This window comes from Cucurbita maxima, unplaced genomic scaffold (genome assembly GCF_002738345.1).
Source record: "Cucurbita maxima cultivar Rimu unplaced genomic scaffold, Cmax_1.0 Cma_Scf00014, whole genome shotgun sequence".
Taxonomy (NCBI): Eukaryota; Viridiplantae; Streptophyta; class Magnoliopsida; order Cucurbitales; family Cucurbitaceae; genus Cucurbita; species Cucurbita maxima.
The window spans coordinates 170,245-190,048 of NW_019272030.1; the positions used below are offsets into that span (position 1 = coordinate 170,245).

General features: G+C 35.7%; 3 protein-coding genes across 3 annotated transcripts in view; all 3 read right to left on the bottom strand.

Moving 5' to 3' along the window:
- Positions 1–1,594, bottom strand: part of LOC111489348 (homeobox-leucine zipper protein ATHB-17-like) — a 2,818-nt gene extending 1,224 nt beyond the window's left edge. The window contains exons 1-3 of the mRNA XM_023137525.1: positions 1,510–1,594; positions 1,225–1,427; positions 1,051–1,130 (exon numbers count right to left, since the gene is read on the bottom strand). Coding sequence (XP_022993293.1) covers positions 1,051–1,130; positions 1,225–1,427; positions 1,510–1,594 — 368 coding nt within the window. The remainder of the gene's footprint in view (positions 1–1,050; positions 1,131–1,224; positions 1,428–1,509) is intronic.
- Positions 1,595–4,191: 2,597 nt separating this feature from the next.
- On the bottom strand, positions 4,192–14,570 carry LOC111489129 (vacuolar-sorting protein BRO1). The gene is made up of 8 exons (XM_023137181.1): positions 13,796–14,570; positions 12,530–13,480; positions 12,108–12,197; positions 11,459–11,527; positions 8,007–8,147; positions 7,142–7,190; positions 5,260–5,363; positions 4,192–5,068 (listed from the first exon to the last, which is right to left on the bottom strand). The coding sequence occupies exons 1-8, from the start codon at positions 14,480–14,482 to the stop codon at positions 4,499–4,501; spliced, it is 2,661 nt and encodes an 886-aa protein (XP_022992949.1). The 5' UTR covers positions 14,483–14,570; the 3' UTR covers positions 4,192–4,498.
- Positions 14,571–15,378: 808 nt separating this feature from the next.
- On the bottom strand, positions 15,379–19,714 carry LOC111489158 (ATP synthase subunit beta, mitochondrial-like). Its single transcript, XM_023137230.1, has 9 exons — positions 19,185–19,714; positions 18,502–18,577; positions 18,327–18,415; positions 18,110–18,227; positions 17,925–18,028; positions 17,630–17,788; positions 17,298–17,522; positions 16,886–17,197; positions 15,379–15,834 (listed from the first exon to the last, which is right to left on the bottom strand). Exons 1-9 carry the CDS (start codon positions 19,665–19,667, stop codon positions 15,721–15,723), a joined length of 1,680 nt encoding a protein of 559 aa, XP_022992998.1. The 5' UTR covers positions 19,668–19,714; the 3' UTR covers positions 15,379–15,720.
- Between the last annotated feature and the right edge of the window lie 90 nt (positions 19,715–19,804).

Genomic DNA, 19,804 nt, shown 5'->3' on the forward strand with positions numbered 1-19,804 from the left:
TTTTTTTTTTTTTTTTTTTTTTTTTTTTTTTTTTTTTTTTTTTTTTTTGCTCTATATTTTTTATTTTTTAATTTTAGAAGGTAAGAAACAAAAAAATAAATAAATGTATACTTTTTACTCATTTGGTAATATATCAATTTAGGCCATGATAATTAATTGAAAGTCAACAAAAATATATAAATTTAAGATGGTACCTTATAAAAGGTTTAGGTTTGGTTGGATAACAATTTTATTTATAGTTTTTTTTTTTAAAATAAAGAAATTCATGAAAGTCATTATATTCGTTGTGGGTCGGGTCACGACAAAAAGCATAACAAATTAAGGTAATTTAAGTTAGACAAGGCTAGCTCAACTTTCAATAATCGAACTCATTGGTCCAACGCTTCGAACTTTGGTTTATTAAATAAAAATTTGGATATGAGTTGTCCATTAAATTAGTTAAATGAATATTAGTTATTGATTTTTTTTTTATTTTCTTAATTAAAACTTATTCAAATTAATTCAACTTATATTTCTTATTTTATTTTATTTATAAAAAAAAAAAATACTTTTGTGTTTTTATTATTTTTACTCTATAAAATTATTTATTTTATTAATTTTATTTTTTAACAACTTTTTTTATTTGTTTTTAATGCTTTTCAAAATTTTGATTAACTAATAATTATTATATCTAAATTATAAAATTAGTATTTATAATTAAGTTTAATTTTTAAAAAAATCAAATAATTGTATCTTTTATTGATTGTTTTCATAATAATTTTCTTTATTATTATTGTTAAATTTTAATAATAACTAACCTTATTTATTTCTTTTAAGAACCAAAATTTTAACATATATTCTTATAGAATATTTTACAAATATATATATATATTTTTTCTTTTTCACAAATAGTGGAAAAAAAAACTATATGGATACAATATATTACAATTTCATGAACAAGTATCTTAAAACAAAATAAAAAAATAATTTATTTTATTTATTTATTTATTTATTTTGTTCTAATTAAATGTTTAAAAAATAAAATGAAATATAATTATGAATACAAATTACCTGGCCCTACGATTCTGAAACCAGACTTCAACTTGCCTTGGCTTCAGCTGAAGTGCCATAGCCAAGGCTTCCTTTTGCTTCTAAAAAAAATTAAAAATTAAAAATTAAAAATTAAAAATTAATTAATTAAGGAATTAGAAAATCATTAATTAATATTGAGATGATTTTGCTCACAGGGTTTAATGAATGGTTATGCCTGAAGATATCTTCAAGGAGACGAGACTGATGCTTTGATAGACTAAGCTTCTTCCTTGGCTGACCACCTCCATTGTTAATGCTGCAGCTCTCCTCTTCCTCCTCCGTCCTCTCCGCCACCGCTCGTTCTTCCTCCGCCGCTTCTCCTACCACCGGTACCCGGTTCATGTCCAATTCTTTCGCTGCATGAACTCCTCATCTCACTCTCGCTTTAGTCAAAATGCAACAGAATCACAAATCTAAACGTAACAGTCGAGTGCTTACCTGAAGGACGAGGCGGAGAAGAAGCAAAGCCGGGCATCGATATCGAGAGATCCAAGCTCGATGAGTTGATGGGTAAAAACGCCATGAAAGTTAGAAGAGGAAGAAGAAGGAAGGTAAAAGGGAGAATGAAGAAGAAAATCTTGGAAGGGTTAAAGAGTTGGGTTAGGGTTTTATTGACTTTGGTGGTCAAAGTCAAAGAATTTCATGACACGTGTAACAATGATAGGTGTGGAAAAAAATAGGGGGAAGAATAAACAGATGAGATTTTGTTGCGCCTTGAAATTTGGTTGTCAGTTAAAAAAATAAAGTCGGAGAAATGATTGGGTGCTGCTCCTGAAAATCACTTCTCCGTGGACCTTTTATTTGATATGGCTTTGGGTAGTCCGAAAATGATTGGATGTATAGTACTTCGCTACACACGGCCCACGCACACCCACATAAACCCACCAAGTGGGCTCGTATACATGCCCCTGAGCCTCACTTATCGAACTAACACACACTCATGCTATCGAACACCATGAAGGGAAAGGACTCGCCTAATATCATGATTATCATATAGGTATGCGCCCGTACTAATCATATTGAAAAAGTATCCTAATGCATATAATATGCAAAATGCATAAGTTCCAACCATATATAAATGATATAAATGGTGACAGCGAAGAGTAACTCTTTTTACCATTAACGATGAAATGTGAACGGAAAAATTAAATGAAGAGAATCTCTTGACTTGGTCAACAATATATATGCTTTCTTTAATACTTTTTTTTGGTACATGTATAATATTATTATGTACGAAAGATTTGGATTCAAACGTTCTTCGTTCATATGGTTTGAAAAGTTACTAACGAACAAAAATAATAATTTAAAATATGTGTTAGAAAGAATTGAGTATTCACATCCTCTATGATACATTTTGGAGCATTTTAATGTTGGTCAAACATGATTTTGGTGTCTCATCATACACTCTGTATTGACACAATAAGAATAATAAAAACATATTTAAGATTGAAGTAAGTAAAAATGAGTTTAGAACAAGCATGCGGTCATGGACAACACGTCTTAGACAGGTATGATCGAGACATCTAAATCTTTCGCCCGTAATAATATTATTATTTTTGTTAAGTTCCAAATTAATTTAGGTAATTTAGATGTAATAATTTAGTACAATCTTATGCAATTGCTCATAAGAATGAATCAAATTTCAATCCTTTTTTTAAATTACATTATACTAAATTATTACTTTTAAATTTTGACCATTTGTTTTCTTATTGGTGGCATAGAAAATGGTGGTAATAAATATGGAACTTAGTCCACCTTCTAAATAATACTATTATTTGTATCATAATTTATTATGGCATGCAAACATAATTATTAATTTTATTCTGAAAACCAAGTTACTATATATAAATATATATATATATATATATAGTTCTCCTAAGTTGATTTTTAAATGGTATGGAATATACTTAATTCTAATATTTCGATATTTTTTTATTTGCTAGATTGGAATAAAAAGAATCAAATCGATAGCCTCATTGTCATAGTCTTTTCGAATAATATTTTTCGGTGGTGAGTCGGGTCAAAGTAGTGACGAACACGGATGCTGATACTTTTGCTGACATGGCAATTAAGTGTGGATCCTACGTGGATAATGTTTGGAGTAGTGGGAAGTGGAGTGGGGCCAAGTGTGTGGTTTGTCTAAAGAAGTATGAGGGAACCAATGTCTTCTCCATGGCTCACAGCTTTGGCCTACTTCTTCTGTGGCTCTCTTCCAATATTTTGTGTTCTTGCTTCTCTTTCAAGTTTATGTCTTCTATTCAAGATTATTTTTTTAATCTTCGTTTTTAAAAAGATTATAGAGTACTCGAACTTTGTGAGGTAGTAACGGGTAAAAGTTTAAATTCTGAAAGAAAAATTGCACATGGAAAACAATAATAGAAAATGCAAATTTTCAAAATTTCAATTAAAAAATTCATTGATTGTTTCCGAGAAACTATGTGACAATTGCGTATTTGTTTTCGTTAGGATTGGTTGGTTCAAATTGACTATGATTAGGTCTTGTTCGACTGTGACTCATTAGTCCAAGTGACTTTAAACTATAAAACTCAAATTTTTTTTAAAAGAATTATTTTCTTTGAGAATTATGTAATAAAGGGGATATCAACATTGACCCACTAAATAAAATATCAAAATTGAAGGACTTCTCCATTGTTGTACATCATATGAGATAGTAAATAAAAATTTGGGAGGATAAATATATTCTTTTTTTTTTGTTGACTTTCATTTCATTTGTCAATCATTTTTTTATTTAATATTGGAATTGATATTTAATAGAAGACTTTTTGGTCGAGTTCGAATTGGTCAGTGAATCTCGACTTAGTATCATTCTTGAACTAAGTCTTGGATAAGAGCTCGAGCTATTAGATAAGACCAATGTCCAAACCGTCTTACTAGGGTAAGACTCATAAACTTGGTTGGTAGCTACCTCTTAAAGACTCATAAACTTCAAGGTTGATGAGAACTCATGAGAAAATAAAGAAAGAAAGAAAAGGAGAAAAGAAAAGGCCCATACAAAATCTCAAATAATCTGTGTCAATAGTAGAAGAGTCTGAAACTATATCTGGAGAGTTAAGCATTATTCATTTTTATCCTTAATAAAGATGCAACTCAAACAAAGTATTAAATAAAACTCGTTCCAGCACATTCTGTTATTGTTGTTATTACTTAAAATGCCCAGTCATTTGTACTTTACATCTTTAACAGGAAAATAGTAATCTATACATAGAAAAATTTCTCGACTGAAATACAGAATACACATACGCCTTCTGCAAGGAAATAGACGATAAGCACCGGAGATCGAAAAAGATGTAAGCTATATGAAAAACAATCTAAAATGAAATCCATCCAAGCAAAGGGACAAGACAATTGTTTCGAAACAAATCACTTTCCAGACAAAACATACAGCTGAGAAGGTATGGGATGCCGATTATTGTTGCTTGTAGTAACCACCTTGCTGATGTGGTGGATACTGGTTCGGGACGGTGTAAGGAGGCCGAGGCATAGATCCAGGCTGTGGACCATGGGCGTTGTAGTATGGCCCTTGCCACCCAGGATACGCAGGTTGGCCATACTCGTGGTTCGCTGAAGGTTGTTGAGGTGCCTGGGGGTGCGGTGGATAGGGACTAGTACCTGGTGTAGGTGCAGGAGCAGGAGGGGAGTGGTAGGAAGGGGGTGCCTGCTGTGGGGAACTGTACATGGGATGGGGTTGGGGATGGGATTGGGGATGTTGCTGAGCATACCCACCAATGGGCGACTGCTCATGTGGTGATTGGTAGTAAGATTGAGGTGGGCGAACATCCGATTGTGACGAGTGAGACCGTTGATTGTGGGATCCTACAGAAAGATAGTTAGTGTTATAGCCACCACCTGAGGTTTTACTGTCCTGAAAACTGAGGCCAGCCATTTGTCTTTGGACATCTTCCATCATTTCACGGCACTGGATGTTTCTCGTCATCACAAAATCGCTACATTGCTGCTTCACATTTGTGATTGCATCCTGTCAAGTAAAAGTTGATCAACGTCTAAGCTCAAGAAAACCGATACAAAAAGTGATGCCTAACACCCTTTCTTTCAAGGATGTCCAATGCCAAACCAGTTCAAAGATATTACGTTTAATATATATATATAACTAAAAAAACCTCAACCTTGGCCCAATGGAACAAGGGAAGAACTTCAGATACTTCTTACCTGAAGAGTCACATAAAACTTCAATCCCTCATTGATATTCTCCTTGATTTCTCTGTACTTGGCTACTGCAGCTTGAATCTGTTTGTAGCATCTTTCACGGGATGCTGAAACAAACAAAACGGAAGGAAATGAAACCAGAGGGCAAGAAACAGAATATTACTAGTGGCTGATTGAGCAATTTGACACATTATAAATCAGAAGCTACGGCCAAAATGGAAGCAATTAAATTAACCCATAATTGCGACTGAAATCAAATCACTGAACGTCTGCAGCAGAAGATATGGGCTCCAGAAAACATGAAAAAATAACTAGAAGATGCAACAATTAAGTAACAAAACAAGAACTTCAGAACTCATCAAAATTGTCCACAAGTGGAGTAATAACTTACATTGCATGTCCTAAAGAAGAAAAATTTGAGGACCTGTTCGAGGATGTTTGTCTGATAATCAATGGGACTACTTCCAAATTTCCTACGAGAGCTCTTTCAAGACGATTAAGTTATCGTAGCCATGCAAAACTCACATTTTAATATGACCTGGCAATTTAAATTTTCTTATTAATTTATTATAACATCATTGAGTGCACACGCCAATTTGCATGCACTTCGACTACTCTCACCAAACAACATGGTCCACCCTATTACATTTGGTTGCAAGAAAACTCATAGAATACTAAATTAGAGTTATGTAGCACACTATCACACGAACCCATTTCTTCCAAGTCTTAATATTTTTTTGGTTTAAATCCTATTTTGGTCCTAGAACTTTCAATGTCTTCTTAGTTCCTAAACTTTCAAATTTATTCTTATTTTGATCCCCAGACTTTTAAAATGTCTATTTTTCTCCCTCAGCTTTAAAAAATATAACCATTTTGGTCGTTAGTTTTTATTTAAATTTGACTTAGCTTCAAGGATGTGTACTATTATGTTAAAACAAGCCTAATTTTGAGCCATAATTTAAAAATAAACATAGAGCAAAGCGGATTCAAGGCATGAAAGTAACATAGCAAGGATCAAAATGATTGTTTTTAAAAGTATCGGGATTAAAATAAATATTTCAAAAGTTCAGGGTCCGAAGTAGAAAAAACTTAGAAAGTTTAAGGACGTAAATAGACATCTTGAATGACAAAAGTAGAAGAAACTTGAAAATTGAAAGATTAGGGACTAAAACAAGAACTTCTGTTGAGAAAAAATGAAATAATAAAGAACTATCGAGCTAAGTTCTTTATTATGTAGAACCTAGCATTCTGAAGTTACCAAGGATAATGGACGTTTTAAGATTAGAAATTGAGTATTGAATTTATGAAGGACAAAGAGCCAACACAATAAGCAGAGAAGCTCTCATCAAAAAGAAAAAACATTCCACACAGTTTCATGAGATGCATGTATCAGAACGTGAGAACATGCGTATTCAACTAGCTCTTTTTGAATTGAGATGAAAAATAGACGAAGTAAAAGGTTCATCATTATCAATATTCCGAACCTGCGAACTCAAGACACACGAAGGAAGTAAAGAAAAAACATTTCACACAGTTTCATGAGATGCACGTATCAGAACGTGAGAACAAGCGAATTCAACTAGAACTTTTTGAATTGAGATGAAAAATAGAAGGTTCATCATTATCAATATTCCGAACCTGTGAACTAAAGACACACGAAGGAAGTAAAAATCTACCATGTAATTTTCCAAATTCCAAGAGATTAAAGACAATACGAAAGAGTTTTTACACAGCCAACCACAAATAAACACAGAACAAAAGAGAGAATAATTCTTCACTTCAATTACATCCATAACCACGAAATTAAGTTCTAAATTTCTAATATGCACAGTTGAAAGGAAAATATCATTTAGAGTTAATAAATCCTCAACTACACAAAACATACCTTTGTAGTCTTCTAGATTAAAGATGACAGAAAACTCATTGTTTTGGCCCTGGAAAACAATGACAGAACCAATTACTAATTCAGATCAATCATCTACATAAATCATATTCTGGATGATGTTCTTTAAGAAATCATATAACTGTATACAACATTAATCATACAATATTCAAAATTTTATATTTTAATCCTAAACCCTAAACCTATTTAAAATATAATTTTGGTCCCTCAACTTCAATCAATATTATATTTTTTAAAAGCCAATTATTTAACCCACTTTCCCCCTCTGATCATTTCAACTTTAAACTGCCAAATTTTCAATTTTAATCCTCTAGCTTTTGTTAAATTACATGTTCAGCCCCATGCGTCTTTCAAAAAAAATTGGTATCTTTGGTTCGTTGATTTTTGTTATTTTGGCTTTTAATAAAAATTTCTTCATAGAAATTGATGAGGTCCACCCCCGTATGTAGAGTAGTGGGCAACTGGGTTTTGAAGAAAAAGGGAAATCTTCCTTGTTTGATGGGGAAGGTGTTGTACGAAAAGTGTATCTTTTTTTTTTTTTTCGTAACTTTTTTTACAACATAATTCAAGATAAAGAAAACAATAAATTTTTGTTTTCGAAAATAGGCTATTTTACGAGCTTTCTTAAAAATTATTTTCAAAAATAAGTATACCAAACAAATTATCATTTTCCTTGTATTTTTTATTTTCAAAAACATAAAAACGAAAAAGTATCACAAATCCAACAAGGTCTTATCTATATTCCAACAACATTGCATAGAACTATTGTTGGACAAGGTATTCGTTCACAATAACAGCTTGAAGTAAATTCTAAAAACATGAAAATACAACAGGTGGAGAAATAAACCTGAATTTGCAACAACAATTGTTCTTGGGCTTCAATGTTTCGAGAAATCTCCTCGCAAATATTGTCATATTTGGATATCTCCTTCCTGAAAAGATCCTCGTAGGACCCAGTTGATGTCATCAATTTTGGTAGTATATCATCCTGAAGCAGCATAAAAGAGACAATGACATCATTTGTTTGACGAACACATTAATGCAAAATTATTGACAACTTAGAATAACTAGCAGATGTTCCACAAGATATCATACTTTCATATCAATACTGAGATTTGAGAGCAAACAACCAAAAATAAAATATAAATTTCCTTTTATTATGAGATACCAGCTTCCATTAAGAGGATGAAAGAATACAGATCCTTTGGGGTAAAATAAGAACAGCACCCACATTCAAACTGCCCTCCCACAACTTATTACTTTCATATACAAACTTGGATTTGAGAGCAAATAACCAAAGTAAAATATAGTTTCCTTTTATTCAAGAGAAGTTAGCTTTCAATTAGAAGATGAAAGTACACAAATGGCATAGAAAAAAAAAATAGTGCAATAAAAGGAAGAAGTCATCCAAAGAAACAAACTAACAATACAAAAAAAGTACTTGGAAACAAACACCCAATTGAAAGCCTTAAATCTGACACTTGACAAAACCAAAATAGGATATAATTGTATTGCAACAAAATTTATAAAAAGAATAAGTAATATTCTTTAATGCTATGAACGGCACGCCATACTGTGCAAATTCAGAATTGGACTTGATATGGTGGAAACAACATAAATCATGCATTTAGATGCCAGTTTGCCCATAGTTTTATGGAAACAAAAGTTGGGAGGCATTTGACTTCAGCTAGGTAGATCCATTTTTTGGTAGAAGATCCATCTCAGATGACTTTTGTTCCTTGAATGAACAACATTATAACTATATAGCGGCACACTACTCTAACACAATGTCTACAATTTACTTATACAACTCTGAAGTGGAAATTCCTATTAGTGAACCTTGTTTGGAATTTCACGACTTCAAAAACGGGAAGATCTTTTTGTGGTTCTTGGTATACTATGGTCCTCTTTTCTCTTCTTTTTCCCCCTTGTTTTATTAAACTGAGATTTCATTGAGAAAAAAAATGAAAGAATACAAGAGACGTTACAAAATAAATAAAAACTCAAACCGAGCCAAACAAAAGAAAAGGCTTTGGTGAAGCAAGATTTTCTCTAAACTATAATTACAGAAGTCCTTTCACACCAGGTATGAAACCTAACTAGAGACCAAACTTCCTACCAAGACCATTCCACCCCTCTAAACATTTCATTGTTCCTTTCCCCCCAAGACCCTGAAGCAAAGCACAAATGCCCGCTCACCACAGTAAACCACTCTTTTGAAAGAAAGGATGAATGACCGTTGTATCCCCAATCATGGAACTGAAAACTCCAAGACGAAACATACTAATGTTGAAGGTATGAAATAAACCAATCCACAATCTCGAAGCATAATCTTAGACTACAAGAGATGAGTGAGGCCATCTAACACTCTCTTAGAATGGATACAGCATTGCAATCCTATTGATGATGATGACCTTCCCATAATTTTTTGATCCGTGGTGTCAGCTATGAATAACCTACTAGACAAGATACTTGGGGTTCTTGGAGATTTAAACCTTCTACAACAAGGAAAAAACTGGGATGCTGGAGGAGGGATTAACAAAACAATTAGAAAAAAAAAAGGAACTTGCAGGTGACTTCTCACAAGGATTAGAACTTCAAACTCTAAGCACGAAGATCCCTCCTTCCTAGATAAAAATCCCCAATAAAGATGGTCCTTGGTATGTTTTGAAAGTCTAGGCACAATCTTTGTGCATCGCTTTGTTTGTTGGAAAGGTACGCCTAAAGCCTGCACCTTCCTTGAAGCTTTTTCCAGCGCAGGAAACGCTCCCTTCATACTTAAAAATTTCTAAGCCATCTATTATCAAGGATATATTTCTCTGGTTTAGGGAAATAATCCCTAAGCCTAAGCCTCCTTCCTCCAAGGGACCTTGACTTTTTCCCATCTAAGAACATGAGATCCACCCGTTTCCTTGTTGCCTCTCCACGAAAAAATTGGATAAAGTCTCTAAATGGCTGCTGAAATCTTTGTGGGGATGCGAAAAAGTGATAGATAATAGATGGGGAGGATGGCCAATATTTCTTGTTTGAAAGTCGAGGTTGGCCAATATTTCTTGTTTGAAAGTCGAGGTTGGCCAATATTTCTTGTTTGAGAGTCAACCTTCCCCCTCTGAAGATGCATAAATACCTTAACGAACTGATTGTTGAAGTGAATCATGTTTTCTTATTTTGTGGAGTATTGACTCTATGTTGAAAGACCAATATTTGAACCTTGTTCATCTTTTACATATTTTCTTTCTTAAACTTCATTTTTTTTCCATGAAGGTTCACACTTGCCAATAGCGTTATGCTACACACAGAAGCCTCGACACCAACCTCGATACAAATGAGAAGCTTTGAAGATAGTTCTGAAATTGAGCGTTGTCCCCTATGGTTTGCTTTGGTTTGTTACTTTTTGTCACTAAGAGTATCTATGGATCATATTTTTTTTCATTGTTCCTTTAGTTCCAGAAGTTGATACTTCATAAGAATGGATTCGGTCTCTCTCTTTGCATCCCCAGAAGCATGAATGATTAACTAATGGAGACTAGCAGGTTGGTATTTTGAAGGCAAAGCCAGAATGTTCTCAAATTGTGTGGCTAGAGCGATCTTTTGGCAATTATGGAAGAAAAAGAAATCAAAGATTTTTATAGGACAAGCCTCCTTAATTGTCTCTTCTTTATAATAGTGCAAAGCGTGTTTCTTTTGGTGGTGCTCAAACCACACTAAATCTTTTGTAATTACAACCAGCAGACGATTATAAGGGATACAAGGCTCTTCTTCATAGTTCTTTAGGAACCCTGCCTATCCCCTACCTTAGTATCTTTTTTTGGTCTGGTTGTAATAGCTCTAATTTGTTTCTTTTTAAAAATGCTTTGAAGGATTTAAGGTAATTATAAGTGGCCTAGAGCTTGTATATCTAACCGTCTTTTTTATATTTCTAACTTTGGAGAGTTTATCATGACCCATTTCTTTTGATAGGGGTGAGTTGGTGAGTAATTTTCATATCTTGCAACCCAAGCCTGCTTGATACCTAGCCAATCCTCCCATTTCTAGAATCTGTCACTATATACACTTTCTCACAAGTCAAACATACACACACTCATACAATTCTTAAAGTTCTTTTCATACAATCATTGTCTTTATTTATTTACTTTCAGAAAAAAATCTTACTTTGTATCAAAATGTACAATTAACAATGTGAAACCATAAGCCTCATTAGCTATTGAGATAAGAGGGACACAAGGAATTGACCATCTCTAGTGCAGACAATTAGACTCAAGAGCAAATATGTTGAGTAACAAAGTGCAGATATTATACCTTCCTCTTCATCTCTTTAAGCATGTCTTCAAGACCAGCTCGTTGAGCACCAAGATTTTCCAACTGCCTCTGCATAGCAGAACATGCAACATTTACAATGCACATTAAACAAGAGTAAACAATATTAATTCTTTTATGTGACGACATAAATTGACAAGTTTCCAAAAAGTGTGGTTTCCTTTCCATAACTGATGGGTGATTGGACTATGGTACACAATCTCAACTGATCTCAAAGGATAACCCTTTACCTTTACAATATTTGACGTCAAAAAAAAAACTTGTGATTATTAATATCTTAGGTAGGAGCCACATGGTTTCAACCTATTACTCCAAATATATATTTACCACTTGCTCTTTTGACCATCAGTTCAGACAGAAGAATCATTCACAATATATGCGCAGGAAACAAAAATCAAGCATTTGACAAACTGAAAAAAATACACCCAAGACTTCTGTTTTACATCCAGCAATTACTAGCTAAACATCTTCTGTCAGAGCTAAAACTGGGAGCTACGGTCTAATCTTAAAAAATCTACAGGTCAAGAAACTCGAGGAAAAAATGTATTTATGCATAAGCACTTGGATAAAATATTCAAAACCAGGTAAAGGAAAATAGAAAGCATGAAAAAGAAATATAAGAATAAGGTACCAAGCTCTGCTTTAGGGTCCCAAGAATAGCATCTTCATTGGCATCCAAAGACATTATCGGCCTAGCAAGAATTGGGAGAGCAGACTCTACCTGAGATAAAAACGCCACAACACTAATTAACCAAAAAACTTGCACATGGTCCAAAAATAACGATTACCGACAGCAAATGACAAGAAGAAAGTAGATGATAAGTTCCTTCAAGAAAATCCAGAAGTCTATTCCTCGTTTCACAAAGTAACAACAAAATAGTAAATTCACAAAATATTATAATTAGTTAACATATGTCAATGAGCTACATATTCAGTGAGGAGTCCATGTCTCTATTAAAAGAGGGTATAGTTTGGAGCCATCAAAATAAGCCAGACACTTACAAAGAGAATTCACGAAATGAACAGGAAAATAAGATTATGAACAGAACATACTGGACGGTGATCAAGAACTGACAAGAGAGATGAATGATCTTTCACTGAACGCTCAATCCTGGCATCACTTTCTGCAGCTTGCTTCAAGTTACCAGCAAATCTATTCAATCTATCTTGTATGTTCTTTGTCAATGTACTGGACTGAGGCCTAGTCCACCGAGTCCCAAATTGACTTCGGAATTGGGAATCCTCTCTTGCTTCTTTCTGCAGAAGCTCCTCAATCTGCACTAGCATTTCACTGTTTACTCTTCTTAGATCCCTGAGTTGTTGTAACTCGGCCTCCAAACCTATCGGGCCTCCACTAATTTGCACTGCCTCAACATCTTCTTTAAGATCTGTTGGCAAGGAAGAATTTCCTTCCAAGGCAAGAATAGATTCCGGAAGGTCCATTTCCTTGAGCCTTACGCGGGTGAGCTCACTTGCTTGTTGCAATTTCTCAGCTTGTGTTCGTATAATGTCATCAACCATTTCAGTGTACCTAGAAAGAGCTTTAGCACTGCTATCTGGAATAAGACAAGCAAACATCTTTTCCTTGCTTGCGTCCAACACTTCATTCATTGCCATTGACTTCACCATGGAGAAAGCTGGGAGAGGAGGCAGAGTACTAGGATTAGGAACCCTCATGAGGTAGACTCTGTCATTTTCCTTCACAGCTCTCTCCAAATTACGGTTAAGATTGGCCTCTAACTTGTTAATAGCATCAAGAAGCTGCATCGCAGCACCTTTTGATGACTTCTTAGCCTCAGTTAAGGCACTAATCCCACTCCTTAACCGAGCAATTTCCTCAGCAATATTTTCATTTTCGTGCAACTCTAAACTGTACCTGTAGCAAGCTTCGGCGAAAAATAGAGCTGCTTTCAGCTGCACATGAGCTATCCAGGCCTTATCAAAATGCTGGCTAAGAGGTGGAGAATTGAGGGCTGCCAAAGCTTCCTCATAGTATAAACCAACCTGCCAACACATCAATCATAATTACTTCAGCAGAATGCATAATAAAAACATTTAAAGGTGCAAATCGCCACGCTAATGAACACATTGAGATCGGGAGTTTCAAATGACAATGAAAGAATTAATTCATTCCACAAGTATGGTAAATTTAGCAAAAATGAAACATTGAACTACAACTAATTGGGTTCAAATCTATCATATTCTCCACATGAACAGATTTGAATGGATAACCCGCAACAAAGTGCGAACAACATTCTGCAACCGAACGGATGATCAGAAAGTCGAAGAGCAATACACCGAGAAAAATCACACACTCACCTGCCGAGAGATCTTTGCGCAGACACCAGGCGTACTGCCTTTCGCAATCGTATTCTCAAATACACACTCCTGAGCCTGCGCTAACATTAGCCTCTCCAACATACCGACACACTCGACCGAAACATCCACAGTCGTAGAACTACCAATCGACGCTTTGGTGGACGCATTGTCCCTCAAGAAGGCGAACGCCCCAGCCGCCGCAATAAACGCGTGCGAGGCCTGGCGACGCCCCTCAACGGTAGCGCGATCGAACGAGAGGCCAATCTGGCTATAAACCGCACCTAAATTGAACAGAACCGCAGCCTTCTCCAAGTGGATATTTTGCTGAGAAGCCTTCTGCTTCTGCTTGAAGGCGTCGTACCAGACGAAGGTGATGGTGTTGACATGGTCCTTATCCGGGGAAATCGGGAATCGGGTCTCGACGAGACAGAGGGCTTTGAAGTAGCTCTGAAGGAGATCGCGACGGGCGGTGGGGGAAGGATCGGACTGGCGCTCGAGATCGGAGCGGTAGTCCTTGAGGGTTTGAAGGTCGTCTTCAAGGTTCTGGGCGTCGCGCTCGGAGTAATTGAAGGCGATGTAGTTGCGGAGAGGGCGGTAGAGATCGAGTTGAGTGGTTTTCTTCTCGAAGATGGCGAGCATGATGTTGGAACTGGTGCCGGCCGATGAGGATGAGGCCGAACCGGCCATTTTTTCCGATTCGATAAATTCTAAGCTTCGGAAATGGAGGCAGACGAGAGGCCTCTTGATTGACTGAATCCTACTTCTTCTAGTTTCTTCTTCAAAGCCTTCGTTTTTATTGTTTTTCTTTTTTCTTTTTATCTTTTTTATTTTCTTCTTGACGAAGGAAATTAGAAATTCTTTTTTTCTTTTCTTTAAAAAAAATTAATTTTCCTTTTTTTCTTTTGTTAACTTCTTTTTTAATTTTTCCAAGTATTATTATTTATAACTTTTTTTTAGTTCATAAAGAATTAAATCTAAGATGGTCCGTGTGGGTGCTAACTAGTTCAACTGTCCTCCGTTAGTATTTGTTATTTTTAATTTGTTAAGTAGAAATTTAACTATAATAATCTTAGAATTTAGTATTTAAAACTTAAAAAATAAAATCTGCAAAGATAAAATATAATATTTATAATAAAATATTTTTAGACTTCGAATTTTCTAATTTTAAATTCATATTTTCAATAGGATTTTTTTTACCGTAATTCTAAATTATCATATAAAAAATCAAATCATTAAGAATTTAAATCAAGAATATAATTATCTTTATATAATCAATAAATCTAATTCACTCGAATTGAATTTCAGGAAATTTATTTTGATAGCCACTGATAGAATATTATTTCACCTAAATTATTATTCATAAATGCCTTCATTTATTCCACAACTAATTATGAAAATATATTTGTTACTTTGGTTACGATTGCACCATATTCAAAAGTTCCCTTTTTTCTGACATTTCATGCAGCAGGTTGGATAGCGTAGTCAGGTTAGAGGAATGAACGTTGGAATTTGGCATTCAGCAACATGTCCAAACACACAAAGATGTGTGCATTAAGAACATCTATTCTGTGGCAACAATGAGATGAACATAATAACTTGTGAGCTGCATTCATCCAATGTTTTGGAATTGATCGTCGGGAAATGAAAATATACAAAGTCCTGAGTCCATTTTCCCCCTTATTCAAACAACAATAAAAACAAGGGGCAGGCCAGTGGGGCTTCGTTTCTCTTCAACACACTAAAATGGCAAAGGGAAGACCTTGCTACATTACATCTCCAAAAAAAATATATAAATGAAAATCTTTGTTGATAGACAGACAGACAACATTTGTCAACATCGCCTACTACATTATTATTGATCTACGCCATGACAAACAGAAAAATGGGGAGTTGTGAAATACGACCACGACGATGATTCATGATAATTAGGCAGCGGATTCCTTGGCGATCTTCTCAGCCTTGGCAATGACCTCTTCGATGCCTCCAACCATGTAGAATGATTGTTCGGAGAGGTCGTCGTACTTACCGTCCAAAACTCCCTGTCAAACAAGAAAGGTAGAAAAGAGCACCCGTTACTAATGAATTCTACATGCATTGTTAAACATTTCGGATGGGGGATTTGAAACTGTTATCAGACAAGCCCCTTTTCAGGGTTTTTTTTATTTTTAATCCAAAACTATTTACAAAAAGAAACCTCCAAAGTATGATACAACCGACGGTTTGGGTTCATAACTTTTTGTATCTCCGAGCAAAGGTGCAAAAGGCAAGAATAAATTCACAAAATCCCAGACAAACAAGGCAGAAACGTACCTACTCCTACACCATAAAACCCAGAAGATGTTTGATTCACGATTTTGGAAAGCCAACAATCTTGAAATTGTAAAGCATTTTTAGACCAAGGGTTGAAAAAATTGTGCCTACGGTGTTTGTGGTTGATTGGTTGGGAAAAAAAAAAAAAAGAAAAAAAAAAGGAGTTAATGTACCCTAGGTTTGGTACATGAGTTGGTTACTGAGAAAAGGGCTAATTTATGTAGCTTTTTTAGATTTATGTAAACAAATCATCAAACAATCTAGTTATCAGACACAAACTAGCAACCATAAGCTCAATCTCCTCATTCTTGCTATGACAGAAGATTATTTCCCACAATGAATGGCTGGAAAATTAAAGATTATTTCCCACAATGAATAGCTGGAAAATTATCCAACACCCGACATCAATTAAATCCAGAATTGGGTTCACACATTAGACAAATATTCAAAAATTACTTTATATGCGTACAACGCAGACATCGGTAATTATTCAAAGAAGACCATAAATTAACTAGTGTGAATCAAGAAATGGATTCAAACGAGAATAACAGAAAAACGACCAAGAAATTACTAAGCTAGAGACCGAATTTTCTTATTTTTAGAAAAGTAACTTAGCGACTGGGCTACTCATAGATAAAAAGAGAAAAAAAAAAATAGGGATTTAAAAACTTTGAAATAGGAGACGCAAGAAATCAAAGACCCAAGAATTTATAAGACAAATAAGGAAATTGAGAAATCAAATATGCATGAGAAAGGTAATGCAAAGAAACAGGAAGGTACCTGGAAACTGCCAATACTCTCTTTCAGATCCACATATTTGCCAGGTGCCCCAGTAAATACTTCAGCAACATGGAAAGGCTGGCTCAGGAACCGTTGGATTTTACGAGCACGTGCAACAGTCAACTTATCATCTTCACTGAGCTCATCCATTCCCAGAATGGCAATAATATCTTGCAAATTCTTGTAATTCTGAAGAACCTTCTGTACTCCACGAGCAGTGTTATAGTGATCCTCTCCCAAAATATGAGGAGAGAGCATACGAGATGTAGAATCAAGAGGATCCACAGCAGGATAGATACCAAGCTCTGAAATCTATACAAAGAACAATAATAGTAATACAATTGGAAGGTCAGCTACGAAACTTGACAAATCTTCATTTATCATAGAGAATAGAATATTTAAATTGTCATACCTGACGCGACAACACAGTTGTGGCATCCAAGTGAGCAAAAGTGGTAGCAGGAGCAGGATCAGTCAAATCATCAGCAGGCACATAAATAGCTTGCACAGAAGTAATAGATCCTTTCTTAGTGGTGGTAATACGCTCTTGAAGGCCTCCAAGATCAGTAGCCAAGGTTGGTTGGTAACCGACAGCAGATGGAATACGTCCAAGCAGTGCGGACACCTCTGAGTTAGCCTGCGAGATGGTGAAAGTGCCATGATGAACATGTTATCATTCCAAGAATCAGTCTAATTCAAAATAATAGATATTTCCTGTTAGATCACTTGTTCTAGCAAATTTACCTGGGTAAAGCGGAAAATGTTGTCAATAAAGAGAAGCACATCCTGTCCTTCAGCATCACGGAAATGTTCAGCCACGGTCAGTCCAGTAAGACCAACACGAGCACGTGCACCAGGGGGCTCATTCATTTGACCGTACACAAGAGCACATTTGCTCTCAGCCTAGTCAAACAGAAGAAATGTATCAATCATCAATACAGATTCAACCAATATAATAATTCAAGTGTAAAAGAAGGTATGATTTGTGAGTCATAAGATGCAACAAACAAAAGAATTATAATGGAATGCCACCTGTTACCTGTTTATCACCAAGCTTAATGACACCACTCTCAATCATTTCTCTGTACAAATCATTACCCTCTCGAGTGCGTTCTCCGACACCAGCAAACACTGAGAAACCACCTGTTAAAATAGAGAATGTGACATCAGATACGTCAAGACACATCAAATCAACACCTGCTCATTGTTATAACAAAAACAAACCATGAGCTTTTGCAACATTGTTGATGAGTTCCATGATAAGCACAGTTTTTCCCACACCAGCACCACCAAAAAGCCCAATCTTTCCTCCTCTTTGATATGGAGCAAGAAGGTCAACAACCTGAGAATCATGGCAACATTAATACACAACAAATCTAGTTTTGAGTTCAAGTGAAACAAGAAAATATAACAAAAGTATATTCCATCTAGGGAAACTTACCTTAATACCAGTTACGAGAATTTGCTGCTCAGTTGCTTGCTCAACAAAGGCTGGGGCTTCTCTGTGAATAGGCAAATAGTGGTCGGTCTCTGTTCAAACAGTTTAACACTGTCAAATTCTGTACCATGTAATCTCAAAACATTGAAAAGTAAGATAGCATATCCTAGATTCTTACTAAGGTCGCCTTTCTCATCAATGGGTTCTCCAATGACATTTATAATACGTCCAAGAGTAGCTCTACCAACAGGAACCTGCAAGTGGAAGAAAGTATGATAAGAAGATTAGATTTGAACGCACTAATTGTCTTAAAAACATTATTTTATCCACATAAACATGAAAACCATCTTCAGTTCATGTATATACCGATTGCCATACTATGTCTGTTTGAAAAACAAGTCGAGATAAAATCACTTTTCCACCATCATTCACATGAAAATGCGCAGATTGAGATACAACAGCGGGGAAATTTTTAGCGTTGCACACATTAAAATTCCAACAGTACAACATAATGGGGACTACACCTACCAATACCATTCGGGTTCCTCCTATTGGAAAGTGATAGATTTATCAGTGTTTTAAGTTTCAAGCAGGTGAAACTGAACTGATTTTTTGCAAAATTTATTTGATGTTAACAATGAAAAAGCCAATGATACAAAATGGAAGAGAATAGCGTGTGGGGAGTGTGAGGATCTACAAATTGTTAGCCATTTCCAATTCAACATCCCAGGCAAACACAATTTCAATTTTAATCAATCCAGACAAACTAGAAAGATAGTGACAATAGACAACAATAATCGAGAAAATCAACCCAAATCTCATCAAATCAGTAGCATTAGCACAGTCAAAACCATATCTTACAGTAATAGGAGAACCAGTGTTGAGAACTTCCTGCCCTCGAACGAGCCCTTCCGTCCCATCCATAGCAATAGTCCTAACCATATTCTCTCCCAAATGCTGCGCCACCTCCAGCACCAAACGGATCGAGTGATCAAGCACCTCGAGAGCCGTCAAAATCGGAGGCAACCCTTCATCGAATCTGACATCGACGACGGCTCCAATCACCTGACAAACCTGTCCGATCGCACCGGCTCCTGTGAACTCATCGGTGATCTTGCCACTTCTTCCCGCGTCCAGTTTAGTGGATGGCGGTGGGGACGGCGGTGAAGCCGCCGCGGCGGAGGTGGCGTACTGAGCCACACGGTTGAGGAGGTAGCCATAAGGGGAAGCGCGAGAAGTGTTAGACAATGGAATCCTGGGGTTGGGGGATGCGATCGGAGATCTGGAAGAAGACCGCCGTGCAGACGATCGGAGCAGAGAAGATAATAGTCTGCGTGAAGCCATCGCTCGCTAGGGCTTCAGAAACTCAGCATAGGGTTCGTTAGATGAGAGCGGAACGCCACTATATGCACAGCTACAGTCCTCGAGATCGGATATTCCCTTCTTTTTTTCCTTTTTTTTTTTTTTTTTTTTTTTTTTTT